This window comes from Alligator mississippiensis, chromosome 8 (assembly GCF_030867095.1).
Source record: "Alligator mississippiensis isolate rAllMis1 chromosome 8, rAllMis1, whole genome shotgun sequence".
In the NCBI taxonomy this organism is placed as follows: Eukaryota; Metazoa; Chordata; order Crocodylia; family Alligatoridae; genus Alligator; species Alligator mississippiensis.
The window spans coordinates 19,729,624-19,748,910 of record NC_081831.1 but is presented as its reverse complement, the minus strand read 5'-3'; the positions used below and the strand labels follow the sequence as shown (position 1 = coordinate 19,748,910).

General features: G+C 46.4%; 1 protein-coding gene across 1 annotated transcript; it reads left to right on the top strand.

The window, feature by feature from the left end:
• Positions 1 to 66: 66 nt before the first annotated feature.
• TVP23C (trans-golgi network vesicle protein 23 homolog C) lies at positions 67 to 17,721 on the top strand. Its single transcript, XM_006267287.4, has 7 exons — positions 67 to 160; positions 2,679 to 2,761; positions 4,596 to 4,740; positions 9,998 to 10,087; positions 14,108 to 14,239; positions 14,343 to 14,471; positions 15,926 to 17,721. The coding sequence occupies exons 1-7, from the start codon at positions 149 to 151 to the stop codon at positions 15,956 to 15,958; spliced, it is 624 nt and encodes a 207-aa protein (XP_006267349.1). The 5' UTR covers positions 67 to 148; the 3' UTR covers positions 15,959 to 17,721.
• The last annotated feature ends 1,566 nt before the right edge of the window (positions 17,722 to 19,287 follow it).

Sequence of the window (19,287 nt, the reverse complement as noted above, 5' to 3'; positions counted from 1 at the left end):
TAGCGGCCGCTGCTGCTCAGTGCGCATGCGCCCCACCGAGCAGGCCAGGAGGCCGTTGGCTCTGCCGCGACTTCACACAGGGGGCGGGGCTGGGGGGGGGTTGGTCCCGGGTGTGACGTGAGCGGAGCGGAAGTAACGTGTCCTAACGATGTTACGGCAGGTGAGCGCGTGGGGGGCGCCGCTCCCCTTTCCTCGCGGTCCCCCCTGGTGGCGGTTTGGCTCGAGGGGGCGGGGTCAGGGGTCAGCGCTCTATAAGGGAGGGGCGAGGCGGGAGCGGCGGCGGCGGCCTGAGCCCCGCGGGCAGGGCAGGGCGTGGCGTGGCGTGGCGTGGCGTGGCGTGGCGTGGCGTGGATCTACAGTCGAAACGAAACGAAACGAAACGAAACGACCTCGAGTGCGTGGACCCGGGCCCTACAGCCCCGATAGGACGTGTGTTCTGGGGCCCCACATGTGTTGTCGTGGTCATGGCAAGAAGGGCCCGTGCCTGGTATTAGGTGCTTGGTAGCAGCCCTGCAGCCCCTGACATATCGCAGATCCCCGGTGACAGGAGCTCGACACCAAACCGTTTAGTCAGACTGCGTGCAGACGTGCAATTTTCGTAGGACCAGCAGCAGGTCCGTGCAGGCGCGCGCCTGTCTGAGCGCCCGCCGATCCTTCTGGAGGTGCGTTGTCCCAGGGACTGAAAAATGTGCCAGATCGGGGCTCAGGCTCATCGCTGCCGTTCTCATGGTTCGACCCACAGAGACCGGGCCTTACAGAAAATAACTTTCAAATATAACTATAGTGAGATGCGGTGAATCTGTCTGTGGGATAACTCACCACTGTGGTCCCGGTCCTTGGGGCACTGGAGCTCTGCCGTGGCACTTGCAGCTTGTACAGCGTGCCAGTCGTTATTTCCAAAATATTCTTGCTGCCTAAATCGCGGGGGAATTTGTCAGTGGCGATGCATAGAGGGTGCATGTGCAACCCCTGACAGCCAGCGCTCCCTGGCAGGGGGGCAGGCGAGAGCGCTGGTGCCCACCCAAGAGTGCTGGCTGGCAAGTGGGGGCACAAGGAGAAGCAGTCCCTGCCCGTGGCTGATCGTGCTCCCCTGGAAGTGCCAACAGTGTGCCTGGAAGTGCCAGCAGCACACTGCTGCCACTTGCGGGTTGGCGGGATTGGCCATGGGGGGATCCCCCTTCCACCCGCCTCACCCTCCAGTCTGCGGCATCAGCTGCAAGGGGGACCCTCCTCCAGTTGCTGACTGTCCTGAGGGGGGGGTAAGTGCTCCCCTGACTCAGGAGGCACCAGTTGCCCTTGGAATTTGTTCCTGACAGTTCATTGGTCTAAAAGGTGCCGCCCCGCTCACTGATTGAGGTGTCTGGCAGCTTGAGAATTTGTTGTGGGTTTAAGTGAAGCTCTTTTTGGCTGGAGTTGGTGAACCCACTGTCAGCTCAGCATTCAGCATTAATTGAACAGGAAGATGAATCAAAATACTACCTTGGTTAAGAAGGCTGGTGCTATACATATACAAGAAGTAGCTAAAGGCAACCTAGAAGCTAACACGTTGAAAGAATTTGACATGCTGCACACTACTCTTAGTGTTTGGTTACAAAATGAGATAAAAGCTTGGGGTACAGTTCTGCTGGTCTGAAAAAGAATGCTTTTTGCTGCAAAGACATGAAAGAGGGAAGGATTGCAAGGTATTTAGCTGAATTTGCAGATTCATTGGAATCTGACAGGCAGTGCTGTGAGGGCTTATGCTGTGGCTTCGAACTTGTGACCTGTAGGCTATCAACTGATTAGTGGTTGCACCGCCCCAGCCCCTCATATAGCATTGGATAGTGATGTGGAGACCTACTTGATGCAGTATCTACGACAGTCTCGTGAACAACATACACGGTTAGTGGATCTGTACTAGCCAAGGCTGTTCAATTTGCCAGTTAGCTGGGTATGTCTTATTTTAATTGCCAGGAAGGGTGATGACAAAATGTGATCTCCCATAGTAAATCAGGCTGCAGCATTCTATGCATATTACTTGGATTTAGATATCTGTAACTTCTCCAGGTTTAGAGAACAATGATGCCTTAATACAGGCAAACAAAAATCCACCTCATACCTGACAAATGTTGTAAAGCCCTTGATAAATATAAAGATGTGCCTATTTAATTTATCTGCTCCATTGCCTTTCACAGATAAATGATTCTTATTCATATTAATATGTCTTTTGGGAGGCAAATATGCCTTTTTGAAGGTATTGTAGACAAACAATTCCTGACTTCTGAGGAGAATGCAGACTCTTGTTCCTTCACCAAGTGTTCTCTGGGAAGCCTCGAGATAGCAACTTGAATAAACTTGATTTTGTTTGCTATCATAATAACTGTTTTGTAGAAAGCTAGGAAAACTTTAGCATGTGTGAAATAGGGTGGGTAAAGTACTTGTGTTAATACCTGGCGTTACACTGCTACTTGCAGATGGGTTTGAGGTGTGAGGTTCACTCAAGATAAAGGAGACAGTTTTAAAGTCAGATTACTACTTTTTTATGTTGCTGTTTCCTAAGTACCCAAGTATTGCTGAATTTCTTTGTCCTTAAGGCATCACTAAAATATTTCTAAGCAAAATCTTGCTGGTTTTTGGAACTTGAAAATAAATGTTAGCTTTTCTCTTTTGTAACTCTTTGTATCCATTTGCCTTTCTAGGACAGTAATGATGACACTGAAGATGTGTCACTGTTTGATGCAGATGATGATGCACCTAGGAGATCAAAAAAGTCAAAAATAAGGTGTGTGACCAATAGAAAGAGGTTTTATTTTTGAGGGTCTTCTATCAAAAATGTGGTGGAGGCAAGACATCTGTTAGGTCATATTGTACCAGTAGGCAATAACAGAGCATTGGTGTAATTGTGTTCTCTTTGCTTAGAAGTGATTTTCATTTGTAAGAGTTTTTATTCCTATGAATTGGGGATTACTTATCAAACGTTGATAACTTTATCTTCTGTTTAAAAATCTGTGGCGTTTTGTTGATTTTATAGTCATGATATTTGTTTGTCTTCAGACTCCATGGGACTGTCTGTATGAAACTGTGTGAAATAACCCAAACTGTTGCTTTATTCCAAATTAATCATTTTGTGTGATAGGAAGATTTTCAGTGGTTTGAAGGGAGGAGTTGTCCTTTCATGACCGTATCTTCAGTTTCAGGTCTCGAATAGTTTCTCTGCCATTTCAGCATTAGCCACCTCGTGTCCTGTCATACAGCTGATACAACAGCCTCACTCCTGCTTTACTTCCAAACAACTTGTAGGGCAGTTTACAGGCAGTTCTTCTAGAGCTCAGCTGTGCAGTAATAAAGCCTATACTGCATCTCTCTGAACTGGAAACATAGAAGAAGACAGAAAAATGGACTGGGTTTCTCCAGGAAGAGAGAGAATCTGCTTCCTTTCATTTCAAAGGGTGTCTCTTCTCGCTCTGTCCTAATTGACTTCCTTTAAGCTACTAGCTCTTAAAAACTTCTGGCATCACATTTCCCCCTATACTCCCACTCATTGTGTGGACTTTGAACAATTTTTGCACGTGGGAGAAGTCTTCTGATCAGGGGTGCACCGATAAAAATTTTTGAGCCGATACAGATGTCCAATTAGACAGCTGCCCAGATGAGCCATATTGGCCAATACCGATCCGATTGCTGATTTGGACCTTGGCAGCTTGGAGAGCAGTGTCTGGCTGGTAAGTCTGTTGAGGGGGGTGGGGGGCGGGCAGATTGAGGCCCCTGCGGTGAGGTGGGGAATGGGGCTGGTGTGGGACAGAGCTGCTCCGGCTCATACTCAGAGTGGGAGCTGCTTCCGCCGTTGCATGCACCCCTGGGGGAGGCATGGAGGGTGTATGTCCCCCAGATCTGTGTGCAGGGCAAGGGCAGGCTGCAGACTGGGACTGGGGGTGGTGCTGGGCTTTTCCTGGCCACCCGGCCCAAGTGCTGGGAAGAGCCTGGTACTGCCCCCGGCCCCAGTCTGCAGCAGCCTGCCCTCACCCCGTGCATAGATCTGGGGAGCACATGCCCCCCATGGCTCCCCCAGGGTGTATGCAGCAGCAGGAGTAGCCCTGTGCTCCCTGGACAAGCTGCTCGTGGCTCCGTTCTCCTCCCAGCCCTAGCCCCATTCCCTCCCTCCCTCATCTCAGGCGCCTTGCTCTGGCCCCCCCCCAACAGACTTACCAGCTGTCCAAGCTGCCAGGCTGGCCTCGTGCATGCTCACCTGCACGCGGCATTTATCAGTGACTTTATCGACTACATCAGTCAAAAAGATCTGATTGCCAATAATGTCAGTTTTCCTTTTATTGGTGCCGATACAATATGGGCCAGTGTATTGGTGGACCTCCTACTTCTGATTATATCTGGTTGACTTTGCTCATGTGAAACAACACAAATGAGCAGTGTGGAGCTTATTTTTGTCATTGTCAGTATTTGCAAACTGGCCTCATTTAAAGAGGTGTCCTCCTAAACTGGACAAAAGAACAATTTTCCTGTAACCGTGCATGCTTTTTTTTTTTTTTTTTAAACTAAGTTGCTGTAGTATCATTTGAGAGGTCTGTGACTGTGTTCTGCTCTTGATGTTTCATTTACAGGCATCCGGTGGCATCGTTTTTCCACTTATTCTTCAGAGTCAGTGCAATAGTTGTTTATCTTCTCTGTGAACTGTTGACCAGCAGCTTTATTGCCTGCATGGTCACAATTATCTTGCTGTTATCATGTGATTTTTGGGCAGTGAAGGTAAGTCTACCATGTTGCTTTGCAATTCTTAAAAGGTAGAAACAGACTAAGTTAAATACTGTCTGGACATGCATGTGTGTGTTAAAAATTAAGGTTAGCTCCTTTTTTCATTTTGCAGGAAGTGGTATTGTATTATCTGACAAGAACTTTAAAAGTAATGGAAAGCTCTTAATTCTCACATTTTGCGTATCACTTATTTTTGAGGTGTAGTTGGGGAAAATTTTTCTCAGACATAATATAATTTTTAAGTAGAAGTAAAGTGGCCTCCAAAATTGTAGGGAACATTTTTCCGTGTTTTGCAATTATTTATTATTGCAGTGAAGATGCTGGAAAATACAGATGTAGTCCTGATTGAGCCTGAACTAGATCTACCAGCAATTTTACTTTACTTACTTTACTCCAAGATGAACATGAGTCGGCAGTGTGACGAAGCCATCAAAAAAGCCAATGGCACTTTATTGTGCATCAGCAGATGCATGACAAATAGGTCCAAGGAGGTGATACTTCCCATCTATCGGGCGCTGGTCAAACCGCAGTTGGAGTACTGTGTGCAATTCTGGGCGCCACACTTCAAGAGGGATGCGGATAACCTGGAGAGGGTCCAGAGAAGGGCCACTCGTATGGTTAAGGGCCTGCAGACCAAGCCCTACGAGGAGAGACTAGAGAAACTGGACCTTTTCAGCCTCCGCAAGAGAAGGTTGAGAGGCGACCTTGTGGCTGCCTATAAGTTCATCACGGGGGCACAGAAGGGAATTGGTGAGGATTTATTCACCAAGGTGCCCCCAGGGGTTACAAGAAACAATGGCCACAAGCTAGCAGAGAGCAGATTTAGATTGGACATTAGGAAGAACTTCTTCACAGTTCGAGTGGCCAGGGTCTGGAACGGGCTCCCGAGGGAGGTGGTGCTCTCCCCTGCCCTGGGGGCCTTCAAGAGGAGGTTAGATGAGTATCTAGCTGGGGTCATCTAGACCCAGCACTCTTTCCTGCTTGTGCAGGGGGTCGGACTCGATGATCTATTGAGGTCCCTTCCGACCCTAACATCTATGAATCTATTGTGAAAAGCAAATTCAGTAATAAAATAAGCTACCTCAGTGCTCACTGGGAGTTTGGCTTTCCACTGCATTTAACCCTTAGTGAAAACTCTTAGTTTTATTGTGCATATATTTGGCACAAAAAATCTCAGGCTCCTGGCAGATGTTACATTTATAAACTGTTATATGCCACATGTGCAAGTAATTTATGAGCAGGTAAAGTGGCAGACCAGCCACAGAGATGTTCCACATTTAACCCCAAAGCTCTAACACTGTAGTATTCATAGTTAAAGTTGCTGTAGCAATTATAAGTACATTTTACAAAGTATGGGAAGAACTGTATGGTATATATAGTTCAGTTTAGCTGTTTCATAGTGCATGGCACACTCTTGATTCATGCCCAAGGTCTTTTTTGGTGTATGATCTTTATGGTTAAATGTGGTACATCGTTGTACCTGGTTTATGTTGTGCTTGAATTTGAATGTGTGACATGAACATGTGGTGCAGGAGCCTGAGGTAAGGGAGCTACTCTGTGCCAACCTGCAGCCCAGCTGCTTGCATGCCCTTTGAACATACTGGTGGGGCCAGGGGAAGAGCCCAAGATCAGGGAGCAGCTCTCTAATATGGAGCTCCCTACTTGCAGGGGCATGAATGCAGCCCAGCTGCAGAGTGTGCAGGGATTCCAGGAATGGGGAGCTGCTTCCTATCTTGGGCTCCCTGCTCATCCTTGAAATGTGCTGACATGCAGGGAACCCAAAACTGGGGAGAGGCTCTTCTCTTCACCCCCCCCCCCCCACCCTATGAACCTTAGCATGTTCAAAGAGCTTGTGTGCAGCTAGGCTGCACATGTGAACTTGGAACATGCATGCATGTGGGAAGTTCAGGATCAGAGAGCCACTTACAATCTTGGGCTCCCTGTGTCCCAGGACATGTAAAGCCCCTCTGTGCAAGCTGATGCTAGGACACAGGCGCACTTTTCAATGGCATCATTTGTCCCAGACCCAGTGACTGTCCTCTGCCCAGTCCTGTCAATTTGCTGATTAGGGGGATCGAGCAGGGAACTGGAACACAGCTGCCCACTGCCCTCTGGCTGATTGATGGGCTTGCGTAGACAGCAGCCCCTGTGTCTGGAACCAATTGTCCCTGTCCTTTGAAAAGTACACAGTGTATCTGGTATTGGGGAATCCTGTTCCCTGATGACAGGTTGCTCTGATGGGTAGGATGCCCTGTTTAGGCAAGTTGAAAGGTGTGCTGTGCTGCCTATCATTGAGGCACCAGTTCCCTTTTGCTGGGCTGCCTGGCAAGTAGGGGTGCACTGATAGAGATTTTTAGGGCTGATACTGATGGCCGATTTTTAAGGAGCCATATCAGCCAATATCAGTCTGATTCTGATATGCAGCTGGGCAGCTTGGAGACCAGCGTTGGGCTGGTAAGTCTGTTGTGTGGAGAGGGAAGGGGAATGGAGCGGGTAGGGAACAGATCGAGGCCCCAGTGGTGAGGGAGGGAGGGAGTGGGGCAGGCACTGTTCAGCCAGGGTGAAGTGGGGCATGGGATAGCCACGAGCGGCTCGTTCAGGGGGTGTGGGGAGGGGTTGGCAGCTCCCGCTGCTCCAGGCACCCTGAGAGGCCGTGGGGGACTTGTGCCCCCAGATATGCATGGAGCAGGGCAGGCTGCTGCTGTGGGCTGGGGCTGGGGGCGGTGCCAGGCTCTTCACAGTGTGGGGGCTGGGTTGTGCTCAGGACAGGTGGCATCAGTGCTGGGTGGAGGGTGGGGTGCAGCCTCCCCAAAATTTGCCATAGCGTTGCCCCCCCTGCCCTGGTCCCAGCGCCACTGCCATCTGCCCTAAATGCAGCCTGGCTAAGCCCCCATGCTGGAAAGAGCCTGGTGCTGGCCCTAGCTCGCAGCGGCAGCCACCCCTGTCCCATACAGATCTGGGGACACACCCCCCCACATGCCCACCTGGGGTGCCTGAAGTGGCGGGAGCCACCCCCTGGATGAGCTGCTTGCAGCTGCATCCTGTGCCCCACCCTGGCTGAGTAGGGTCTGTCCCAGCCTCACTCCCTCCCTCAGCATGGGGGCCTTGATCTGCCCACTCCCTCTGACGCCCCTTCCCTCCCTCCACCCCTTCCTCCACAACAGACTTACCAGTTAATGCTTTTCTCCAAGCTGCAGGTCTGCCCTCTTGACCATGTGCATGCTGTGGCTGTGAGCGTGCACAGGGCATTTATCGGCCACATCAGGCAAAAAAAGCTGATTGCTGATGCTCTCAATTTTCCCTATATTGGTGTGATCCAATATAGGACCAGCATATCAGTGCACCTCTACTGGCAAGTGTTTAAAGGTCCAGGCATGAGGGGAGCCATGGATTAGAGACCAGATCCCTGATCTGGGGCTCTCAGTGTGCCCGCAGATGTATGGTGGGATCTGAGGAATTTAATCCCTGGTTCCAAAAATCATGTATCCTGCCATGCACATCTACAATGGCAAGATGCACAATTTTGGTGATTGGGGATAAAATTCCTTAGATTCCATTATGTGATTGAATTAACATCCTGCCAGGGCCCTCACTAGCTGCCTGCAGGGGGTTTAACAGGCTATTGCTTTGGTTGACCCCAACTTCTTGTGATTGTAATACCGCTTTCTTGCACCACAAAGCGAGAGTATACAATTTTGTTGCTCAGTAGTGCTTTTAAACTGATTTTTTTTAAAGCTACTTCTGCTCTTCCTTGATCAAGGTATAGGGTGACTTAGTGACACCTCACATCCTAGCCTTCTGTTGATGAATTACATTGTCACTAGGAGTGTTAATAGTGAAACAGCAGGACATTTCCCAAGGGCAGCTCACAGGTCAAGGTCAGCTATGCTTTAGATTGAATATGGATATTGAATTAGTAGTTTCAGACTAGTAATTCAATATCCATATTCAAGCTATAGGCTTGATCTGCATGCTCTGTTATGTGCAAACACTACATTTAAAGAATGTTGATATTGTAAAGTTAAGTATTTGGAATTCATGAAATGCCTGAATTGAAAGGGCTTATGCCCCCTTAGTGTGCCTCTATCTGCATATGTATTATTGCAGAGCCTTTACATGATCTTACCTGATCCTTAATCCTCATTCCAGGCTCCCCACTCTCCCTCAGCCTGTTCCAGTTGTTTGTTCTCGTCTTCCATTGGCTCCCCAGTCCTAGTATCCTTGGCTTGCCAGTCCTTCCTCTCCATTCTGAGGCCATGTGTAGATGAAACGAGGGGCATGTGTGCACAACACTTTAAAGTGGGTTAAAAGCTTTTGCACTGCTTTAATGGTGTTGGTGTTTGCATGCCTCGGCAGTGTATTGTGCAGTAATTCCAGCCACTGTAGCAAATTTGGCAGTGTAATGCGCCTTAAATGACTTGGGGCGCAGCAAACTAAAACTCTTCCCAGGAGTTTTAGTTTGCTCTGTGGCTGTAGGGCAGCAAAGCACCAGGCTCTGTGCAGCTCAGGGAATCTGCAGGAAGCCCATGCAGGCAGCCTGGCAACAGCTCAGGAAGGCAGGCTCCGCCCAAGAAAAGCAGCAAGCCTGATCTTTTTTCTTTTTTTTCCCCCTGGAACCTGCCTGCTTGCCTGAGCTGTGCAGGGGCCTAGTGTTTTCCTTCACAGCTGTGGTGCCACCCAGGACCAGCCAAGCTGGGTGCCTGCAGGTGGGTGCCACCTTGGCAGGGGGCCACCATTGCTGTGGAGGGAAGCACCAGCCCCCACCTCCGTAGCCCAGGGACCACTCCGCCCACTGGCAGCTCACCCTCCTCTCCCTGTCGCTAGAGGCAGGTAAATTCGGGTGTGTGCATGACACAGGGGTTTAAAAGGCCCTAAATTGAAGTGGTGTTTTTAAAAACCCACCACTTCAATTTAGGGACCCCGTTTCATCTACATATGCCCTGAGGCAGGTGACTGGCATAGAAAATTTCAGGCCAGACATCTAACGTTTGGCATACCCAACCAAATAAAGGATCTTTAGCATTTGTAAGTACTAATTCCACCCACAATGCAACTAGCAGAATGCAGTCTGGGAGCAACTACTGATGTACAGACAATTAGAAACTTATTTGACAAGATACAGGAATTATTGGTTTGGCAGGTTTAGTTTGGCATTTCATGATTCATGTCCAGGGAGGTTTGTTTTTGGTGTCTGAGCTTTAGGGTTAAAACCTCTCTGATCCCACTTTTATTTGTATTTAACCTCTTCCAGAATGTTACGGGCCGGTTGATGGTTGGGCTTCGCTGGTGGAACCAGGTGGATGATGATGGCAAGAGTCACTGGGTATTTGAAGCCAGGAAGGTAAATGGTTTTCTTTACACTTGTTTCAACTGCTACCATTTGGTAAAAATTTCTATCCCAGCAGGGGTTAATCTTGACACAGTACACTGTGATATTTTGTGACTTCCCTTCTTCCAGTGCCATAGTAATGGCACTGTGACTGCCACCTTGTTCTGCTCAGGTTAATGAATGGCTATCAGATGGTAAGCACTTCAAGCCATTCTTTGCCTCTGAATGTTTCTTAAGTTATTACACTGTCCTGATTTAGTTTTAAACTAGTGACCTAAAAGAATCGTACCTCCTCTGGTATAAACTAAAAGCAAGCTTTGATGGTGTGCTGAAGGCCTCAGGTCCAGGCACATCCAACTTCTAATTTCCCTGATCACATAACAGTGACAGTTTCACTGTATTAACTAACTTTAGTGTTACGTTTTTTTTTAAACTTAAAAAGGTTTCTCTGAACTAGAGAGAACCTATATCTGTTCATTTTCTGCATTTACTTTATTACCATTATAATATATCCCTGTACTTCTATGAGCGTTAATATTTGCCTTCTTCCTAATAGTACACAGAGAAGTACTGTTATTGTCATAGTTACTGATTTGGAACTGAGGCACAGAGTGAATATCCCAGTGTCACACTGGAAGTCTTTGGAAGAGCAGGGACTTGAATTTACAGCAGTTCATGTCCCAGGCTACTGCTGTAGTTACTGGGCTGTCTTTTCTCCAAGTTTTACCAGTTTAAAAATTAATACAGATTAAAAGGAAGAAATAGAATAGCAGTGCATCAGCAAAGCTGTCCATATCTTGTAATGCTGTATTGGGTTAATAGTTCAAGTGTTAATGGCTTGAGAAAGAAATATAAATGGGGAATTTATATTTCTAGAGAGATTATACTTGTGGAATCTATACTCTCTTCATACCTATGGCCCTCCCTACAAGCTCTGTAATACTAGAACTAACGTGAAACACTATAAAAGCAGTAGATGAGTGCCAACTACGTGCTTTATATATGATACCTTGCATTCCTCTATGTTCCAAGGGTATAAAATGTAACAGCACCTCCGGGGAGCAGCTACATGCATATTTGCCTGTACTGTGCTTAGAAAATACTAATTGTTAATTGTATATTTTGCCAGGCCCATGCCCTGTGCATGTGCACAGTAGGGCTGTGCAAAGCTTCAGTAGCTGATTCGATTCAGAGGAGATTTGGCCTGATTTGGGAACCAAATCTCCAAATCTGAATAGAATCAGGAGACCAATTAAAAGCTCCAATTCAATTTGGAAAGTTTTGGAAAAGATTTGGCCACTTCGGAGATTTGGTCATAGAGCAAACAGGCAGCTGACACAGCTGCCTCCAGCTGGTAAGTCTGTTGGGGTTGGGGGAGGGAAGGGGTGAGGGGAGGGAGGGATTGGGGCTGGGACAAGCTGCCCAGTTGGGGAGGGGGATGGGCAGAGGCATGGGATGCAGGCGTGGCAGCACTGGGAGCAGGGACTCTGCCCTGCATTCTGCCTCCTCCCCCCACCCCCGAATGCTGGCTGGTAAATGGCGGCAGGGCAGAGCCCCTGCTCCCAGTGCTGATGCAGACTCAACAGCACTGGGAGTGGGGGCTTTGCCCTGCTGCTGCCTGGAGTGAGCCGTGCCTGCATTGTGCGCCCCCCCCGCCCCCAAGCACCTGATGGGCAAGCAGCAGCAGGGCATAACCCCTGTGGCTCCCCCTCACTGGGGTAGAGGCAGGCACAGCCAGAGTAGTCATGGGAGAAGCCCTCATGGCTGCCCATCCTGGCCCTATCCCCTGCCTGGTCCCAGTCTCTGGGCACTTAATAAAAAAAAAAAAAAAGCCCTGCACTCTGGCAGCAGTGATTGGGGCCTCTGGGTGCTCATGGTAAAGCCTCCCTGCTCAGTGGGGGGCAGCAGGGATTGCCCTGCACCCTGCTTGGCACCTGCGCAGCAGCTGCCCCATGGCGTGGGTGCAGCGCGGCTCAGCAGGGTGCCGCGCGCTGTCTGGGAGCTGGAGTGGCTCCACTTGTCAGCTGGATCCCGGCACTGCTCAGCCCTAGGTCCCAGACAGTGCACAGCGTCCTGCTGAGCTGTGCTGCACCCGCGTGATGCAATGGCTGCCGCGCCAGTGCCGAGGGGGGGGGTGATCCACACTGCTCCCCATGCTGTGCAGGAGGGGTGGTGGCTCTGCTACAAGTGCCCAGAGACTCCAATCACCGCTGCTGCAGCTGACTTAAAAAGAAAAAAGCCCTGCACTCACCGTCTGCTGCAGCAGTGCTGCATGCTGTCCGGGAGCTGGGGCCACTGGGGCTGAGCAGTGCTGGGCTCCGGCTGACAGGTGGAGCCACCCCAGCTTCCAGACAGCTCACAGCACCCTGCCGATTCCCACTGCCCCGTGCTGCATTGGGGGCGCTCTGCCACAAGCACCCAGAGGCCCCAGTTGCTGCTGCTGCAGCCGGTGAATGCAGGGCTTGCTTCTTCTTTTTTTTTTAAGTGCCAAGACTAGGCTGGGGCTGGGCAGGGCTTCTCTTGTGGCTCCTCTGGCTGTGCCTGCCTTTCCCTGGGTGGGGGGAGCTGCAGTAGAACCTGCAGGAGCCCAGCTGTGCCTGCCTCTCCCTGGCTGACCCGAATCTCTCTAAATCAGTGCTGAATCTTCCAAAGCCGATTTGGCCGAATTGATTCGGGACAGTGATCCGAATCTCCAAATTGAATCACTGTCCTCTGAATTGACCGAATCCAAATCGAATACTTCCCTATTCACACAGGCCTAGTGCACAGTGCTGTAGCAGATACTTTTTTTCTAAGTGCAGACCGTTGTTAACATTTTGGATGCAGCAATTCAGTTAGCCAGTTGGTGTAGGGTTATCTGGAGTGGGGGGCTACAGGGGTAATCTAATGTTTCCACTCAGTGACACAGGTTATCTGAGGAAAAAACCTAAACAAACCAGTTTTTTTTAAAAGTAATAAGAGGTATCGCAACGATTCTCCCCCCCCCCCCCCCCTTATTTTTAATAGTAGTGCTGTATGGTGAAGCATGTGATGATGAACCCTATATGCCATCAGGAACTAATAATGAATAATGCAGAAGCAGTCTTTATCTAGTCCTGAAATAGTAGAGGGTTTCTTTTTTCACCTTTGTAGTGTAGGAGTTTCAGATATAACCAGATATTAGGTTGTAATTATGCTAAGCTATAGTTAAGCTGTGGCACCTCAGGGCCATGGGAGTAGCAGGCTTTACTGACTTCTGGGTGATCTGGTAAAAGATGATGAGCAGATATGCTGATTCAAAGTATGCAACAGTAGCTGAACAAATTAAGGAGTAAAAGTTAGAACTCACTAGTAAAGTAGTAACGAGGTGAGCTGTACTAAGCAGCAAGTGAGCTGGAGAACCTGAAATCAGCAGAGGGAGTTGTAGCTGGCATGGGATGAGCCACAGGTGTCTGTCCTTGGCAGAGATGAGTAAAGAGGGTCAACTTGACAGAGAGAAATAAAGATTGGTACAGAGGCACCTAGGCTAAAAATACAGGGGTTCTCAGCTTCACTCTTTTGTGGCAACTTAGGGGTGAGAGTTGCATGTAACGCATTGCTTACTATTGTCCTGGGCGTTTTGACTGAGCTGGACTGATTGCTATAAAGATCCATTATTGTACTACCCTGAGACAATAAACCTATCGGAGCTTTCACCACTGAACACTAATTCAAGTTGCTCTTTCTGTGTTGCACCTGGGCTCCTGGAGGGTGGCTTCAGGCAGTGGCTTCTGAGAGCATATGGACCCAAGCAGCCTGAATACCAAGAGTGGCAGCAGGCAGGAGGCCAGCTGGGAACCCTCCCAACCCCCATATGTCTCAGAACAACACATTATTATGAAAACTAATAAAAAGATCCTTAAAGTTGATGTGTACCTTGTCTACCAAAAAGATCCCCCTGCTGTCATGTGGAGATGAGGTCTTGTGGAATGTGGGGCCTAGATTGCTTTTAATAATAAAAATTATCTGTACAAAGAAACAGACGACTCAGTTTCAGCTCCATTCCATTTCCAGGCATCGGCTCACGGGAATAAGGCGTCTTCTGAAGCAGAATCCCGAATCTTCTGGTTGGGACTAATTACTTGCCCTATGATCTGGGTGATATTTGCATTCAGTGCCCTGTTTTCCTTCAAAGTGAAATGGCTGGTGAGTTTGTTACTTCAGTCCTACAATGACTATGTGTAAATATGCCTGTTGTTAGAATAGTGAACTGTAAACCTCTGATTCTTGCTTTTTCTTCTCCTTACAGGCAGTGGTCACAATGGGCGTAATTCTGCAGGGGGCCAACCTGTATGGTTATATCAGATGTAAAGTAGGCAGCAGGAAGAATTTAACCAGTGTGGCTACCACCTATCTTGGAAAACAGTTCTTGCGGCAGGTAAGGGTTTCCAGGAGTTGCCAAATGAAATTTAAATGTACCCCCTCAGTGTGTATTTAAATACGATGCAACATCAGACAGATTATTTTAGACCAGTCTCCTCCAGACCAGTAGCTTTCAGCTGGTACTGCCAAAGTAAGGCCAAGCTAGCTGAACTGTGCTTAATTGCCTTTTCAGCAGCATAAGGGAAAGCTTGCACTGTTAGCAAGACCAAAATAAAAATCATATGTTTGCTGTACTCAGAAACAAGGCAAACTGGTGGTTTCATTCCAAATTTCTTGCTGCAGTAGTGGAGGAAGGCTGTTTTCTTACAAATTCTATCTTTATTTCTGTCCAAGCATTCTCTCCTGTCTGGGCCTAAAGACAGAAGGTGGAAAAGCTACTTATTGCAAGTATCCCAGGGTGGTTGTTCATATTTTATCTTCTTAGAATCCTGATTCTCTGATGGATTAATTTGATGCTCTATGTCTCCTTGTAATTAAGTTCCATCTGCAGCATACCATGGTTCCCATAGCTACTAGTGTTACTTGCAGATTCCATGGACCTTAGTGAAATAAGATTTTAGTGTTGAAAGCAATGAACACAATATCAGGATGATGGCAGTTGCTAAAATTCTTAACTCTCGTAACTAAATACCTCTTGTTTCCTCTTCTAAATTATACAGCCTACATCAGTGGGCACCCAGCTCGATCCTGTTGTGTTAGCCCTTTGGTTTAAATGCACCATTGCGGAGTGCTAGGCTCTTTGCTGAATGTCTGTGTATTCCTCTTCAGTTACTACTTCTACCACCTCACTCTTTCAGCTGTTGAATATGGGCACAAATTGAACTGCAGTCATAAGAGGGATGTTTATTGCATCTGGTGATTGTTTTAAACAGAGCTTGTAATCTTGCTTATTGTGCGTGCAAACGTGGAGGACGCAGAAGCCCAAATGGTTCTTTGTGCATTCCATGACTCTAAAAGGACTCATCTCTTGTTCTAATTGAAGTTCTTGGGAGCAAAGCTACAGCCTTGAAGCCTAAAATTGGAATGCTGTTGCATCAGGATAGCAGCCTCAGTGCAAATTCCTAGTGAATCCAAGGCATGGCTTCTTTTTCCTCTCTCTAGCTAGTTGACCCCACCAGTAACACTACCTTCTACATTCAGTTGCTCTTGACTGGCTACCTCGAGGTAAAAACTACCTATACCTTATCTCCTTTAAGATTTTACATCAAGGTGGCTATCTCTGTATAGAAGCATACTTTTTTTTTTTTTTTTTATCCAATGAAAACTAATTTTTTTGGCTCAGGCAGCCTCTTCAGTTACCCCCTAGCATTTTGTTGCCCTGTTATTTAAAAAATGCATGGGTTGCTTCTCCAAGAATGTACTATCCATCTATCTGAAGTGCTGCCCCAGGAGCACAGCTGTTAGTTCTGATGAACTTTAGTTCTAATGTTGTCTTCCTTTCTTCTGCAGACTGTGGCTAAAGATGACCAAACAGCATCTTGAAGATTTAAAAAAAAACAAACCAACCCCGCAAGTCAGATTGGATTTATACCGCTGTATAACAGAAAATATTCCCATGACCATGAGTTTTGGACCTACAAAAACTGTGGACAGTTTTTTTTTTTTCCCAATAAATCTTTTAAGACTTCGGGTTAACGCTCACCAAAATTACTTTGTTTTTCTGTAATTGTTTGCATTTCAAATTTCCTCCAGTAGGTTGGGTGATTAAGTTAATTTTCTTAATCTTTTAATTAAGAAAAGATTTAACCCCTTATACAGGCTCCATAAAAGGGCATGGAGAGAAGTAAGAGCTGAAAATACCGTGGATCCTTTCTCAGTCTGAAAAATGTGAACAAGCCAGGCCTTACATTGTCTAAGAAACTGCCTCCTTTTCTTCTCTTCCTGCATAAGTCACCCAGTGGAATTACTGCCTGCAGAAGTGATTCTGCCTTTGGAGCCAATTGCCATTTGCACTATGCAGCTTGGTCCCTGTTTCATCTCATTCCCTGGTTCTCTCATTCTGAGTGTTGATTTAAGCTAGATAGTCATTTTTTTTCCCCAAAGTGGGTCCTGAATTTGCCTCAGGTGAATTCAGAGTGAATTTTGCCATCAGTTCTGCAGCATTGTTAAACCTCTTGTAGACTCCATGTAAACTGACATCTGAGCAGTGCAGATACTTTCTGATATTCTGAGCTGTCTGAATTACACCTGACTCAGAGTGGAACTAAACCTTTTGTTGTATACTGTGCCTGCTTGTCCTTCAGTGTGAGTCTGAATGGAGAGCATGGAAAGAACAGGCACTCTATTACAAGAAAAGCTGCATAAAATAATAGAGGCAGATTTATGAGTGAGCAATTGACACTTGGCGGTTGTTAAAGTGCACATCAGTCTGCCTTGCCATCTTATGTTGCTTTCTGTGGCACAGTGCAGATGTATTTTGCTCTCTTTAGGGTAGACTGGCTGCTGAAGCCTCAAAAGTGCTTTTGTAAGTTTGCCCCTGCAGAAAATATTGGTGTTTACATTTGCTGTGTTCTCTACTAGCCCCTCAGCACAGAGTAGTGTTGCTGCCAAGTGGAAATGACTGACTTGTATTCCTCCTTTGGTACAGTATGGGGCTATGTACTACTCATACAGATATATTTATACACTTAGGCTCATTGTCTAGTAAAGCACAATTGAATCATTGTTATAGAGCTTGTTGAAAACTCAGAGTTTGATTCTGAACTGTTATCCTGCTACTCACCTTTCATTTGCTATGTGGCCTGTAAGGTAGATTCTCTGAATAATTCATGTTCAGGAGCTGTTGAAAAACTATGCTGGATGCTAAATTTGCAGAGATGTTAATGTTACACTAGTTCATACCATATGTGCCCAACATTCATTTGAATGGGAAAGAATCAGTCTTGTTCCTGTGATCATGGAATTGTGGGCTACATTGTTCCATTTAATAGATAAAACTGATTATGTGTGAAAGACTATAGCTGAAAAGGGATTGGTCCTTTTTTCTTACATAACCTTGTTTAAGGGAGATCAAAGCCTTGATGGTGTATTTTTAATTTAAACCAGTCTCCTGGATAACGAGTATTATAAATTGTGGGATTGTGTTAATGATATTTTTTTCCTATACTGAAGCAATATCTTGAAATTGTAAAAGGCCCAACTTTGAAGAGTTTTTACATTTGTTTAACTCTTTGGATTGATACCTTCTTTTTTGTAAATACGTATTTATAAAACCTTGAAATTAAATGATACTTTGTCTAACCAGATCAAGCGTTCTTACTAAAATTGAGGTCTTCAGTGTTGTTAACAAATACTATGCTAATTAACAGGGGTTGTTTGTTAATAATAAATGTGTTAATGAGTACTTGGCTCTTACCACCCAAGGATTTCAAATTGTTTTGCATCCATAAACACACCCATTACCCCCAGGTGGAGCAGATAATTAGTGTGGCCATTTTACAGATGAAGAAACTCATGCCATTTCAGATGAAGAAATTCATGCCATCTCACCAAATCATTGCACAATAAGAACATAAGAAGTGCTGGATCAGTATGGTGGTCTATTTGTCCCAGTATCCTGTCTCTGATAGTGGCAAATAGTAGATGCTTTAGAAGAAGCATATATGAATACATCACGTCTAGAGTGATTTATTCCGTGTCATACCCTCCTTGCTATCAGTCATACTTGGTTTAGCGTTTTCAAAGGGTATGTCCATCTCTTAATTGTTCTGTCTTAATAACTCCTAATGGACCTGTCCTCTAGAAATTTGTCTAATCCCTTTTTGAGGTATCTGCCTTTAAAGGCTCCTGTGGCATTGTCAGAGCAGGGTTTATTGTTTGGGTGCCCCTGACTTTATGCTTAATTCACCACAACATGCCTCTGTTCTAAAGCACATTTGTATAAGGGGAAAGAAGCAGATGACTCAACATGTGAAAGGGTAATTGTAACAAAAAATTTCTGGAAAGCAGCAAGTAACCCAATGAGAGAGAAATCCTGCAATAGGGTGTGTAATTGCAAGAGAGAAAGGGAAGTCAAGTTGGAGAGAAGCCGCTTTGCCTGTAGAGTACCCCTCTTAGCACAGTCAACCAGCCATAAGCCATGCCGAGTGGAGGGAATAAGTATCATCAAGCAGAAATGCCAAATTTAGCCATTCTGCCTGATGGAACTGAGATTTCATCTTCCTCTGGACACATAGCATTCTGACGCTGGTCATATGAACTGTACAAGTAAGCTATTAATTCATAAGCACATTACTATTGAAAGAAAATGGACCTGAGAAATATTCCTAGTCATAATCAGTGTGTTTCTGCCATAAGCTTTAGTTTCAGTTCATTGGGATTTTTCAATGGGAAAAAATTTGTTGAAAAATTCTCTGCCAGTATTACTGTTAAGTCTATTGGCTTGAATGGCAGCCGCAGAGAACAGCACTTGACTTTTCCACTGTGTTACTCCAATCTTATACGAGTGTAATTCTCCCTGGATGTCAATGCGGTTGGTCCAAGTCAGTTTCAGCTAACTATGCTCGCCTCGGAGAAGTCCTTGTCCTGCATGTTCAGAAACTTTTGATTGCTGAAATTGCCTCATTATCATTACTGAAACTCTTCCCATGAAGGTCCTTCTTTCAACTTGGGCAGTAGGTTTAAGTCTGAGGGAGCCAAATCTTGATAAAGTTGTTCAAAGCCATGTTTGGTTTCTGTGGTCACTGCAACCTGGGTGATGTAGGTGATGCATTGTCTTAGATAATCAACACTTCTCAACTAAACTTCCCATAGCCCTTCTTCCTAATGATCTTTCTAAATTACAACTGTTCACTAGCATAGTACTCCTCACT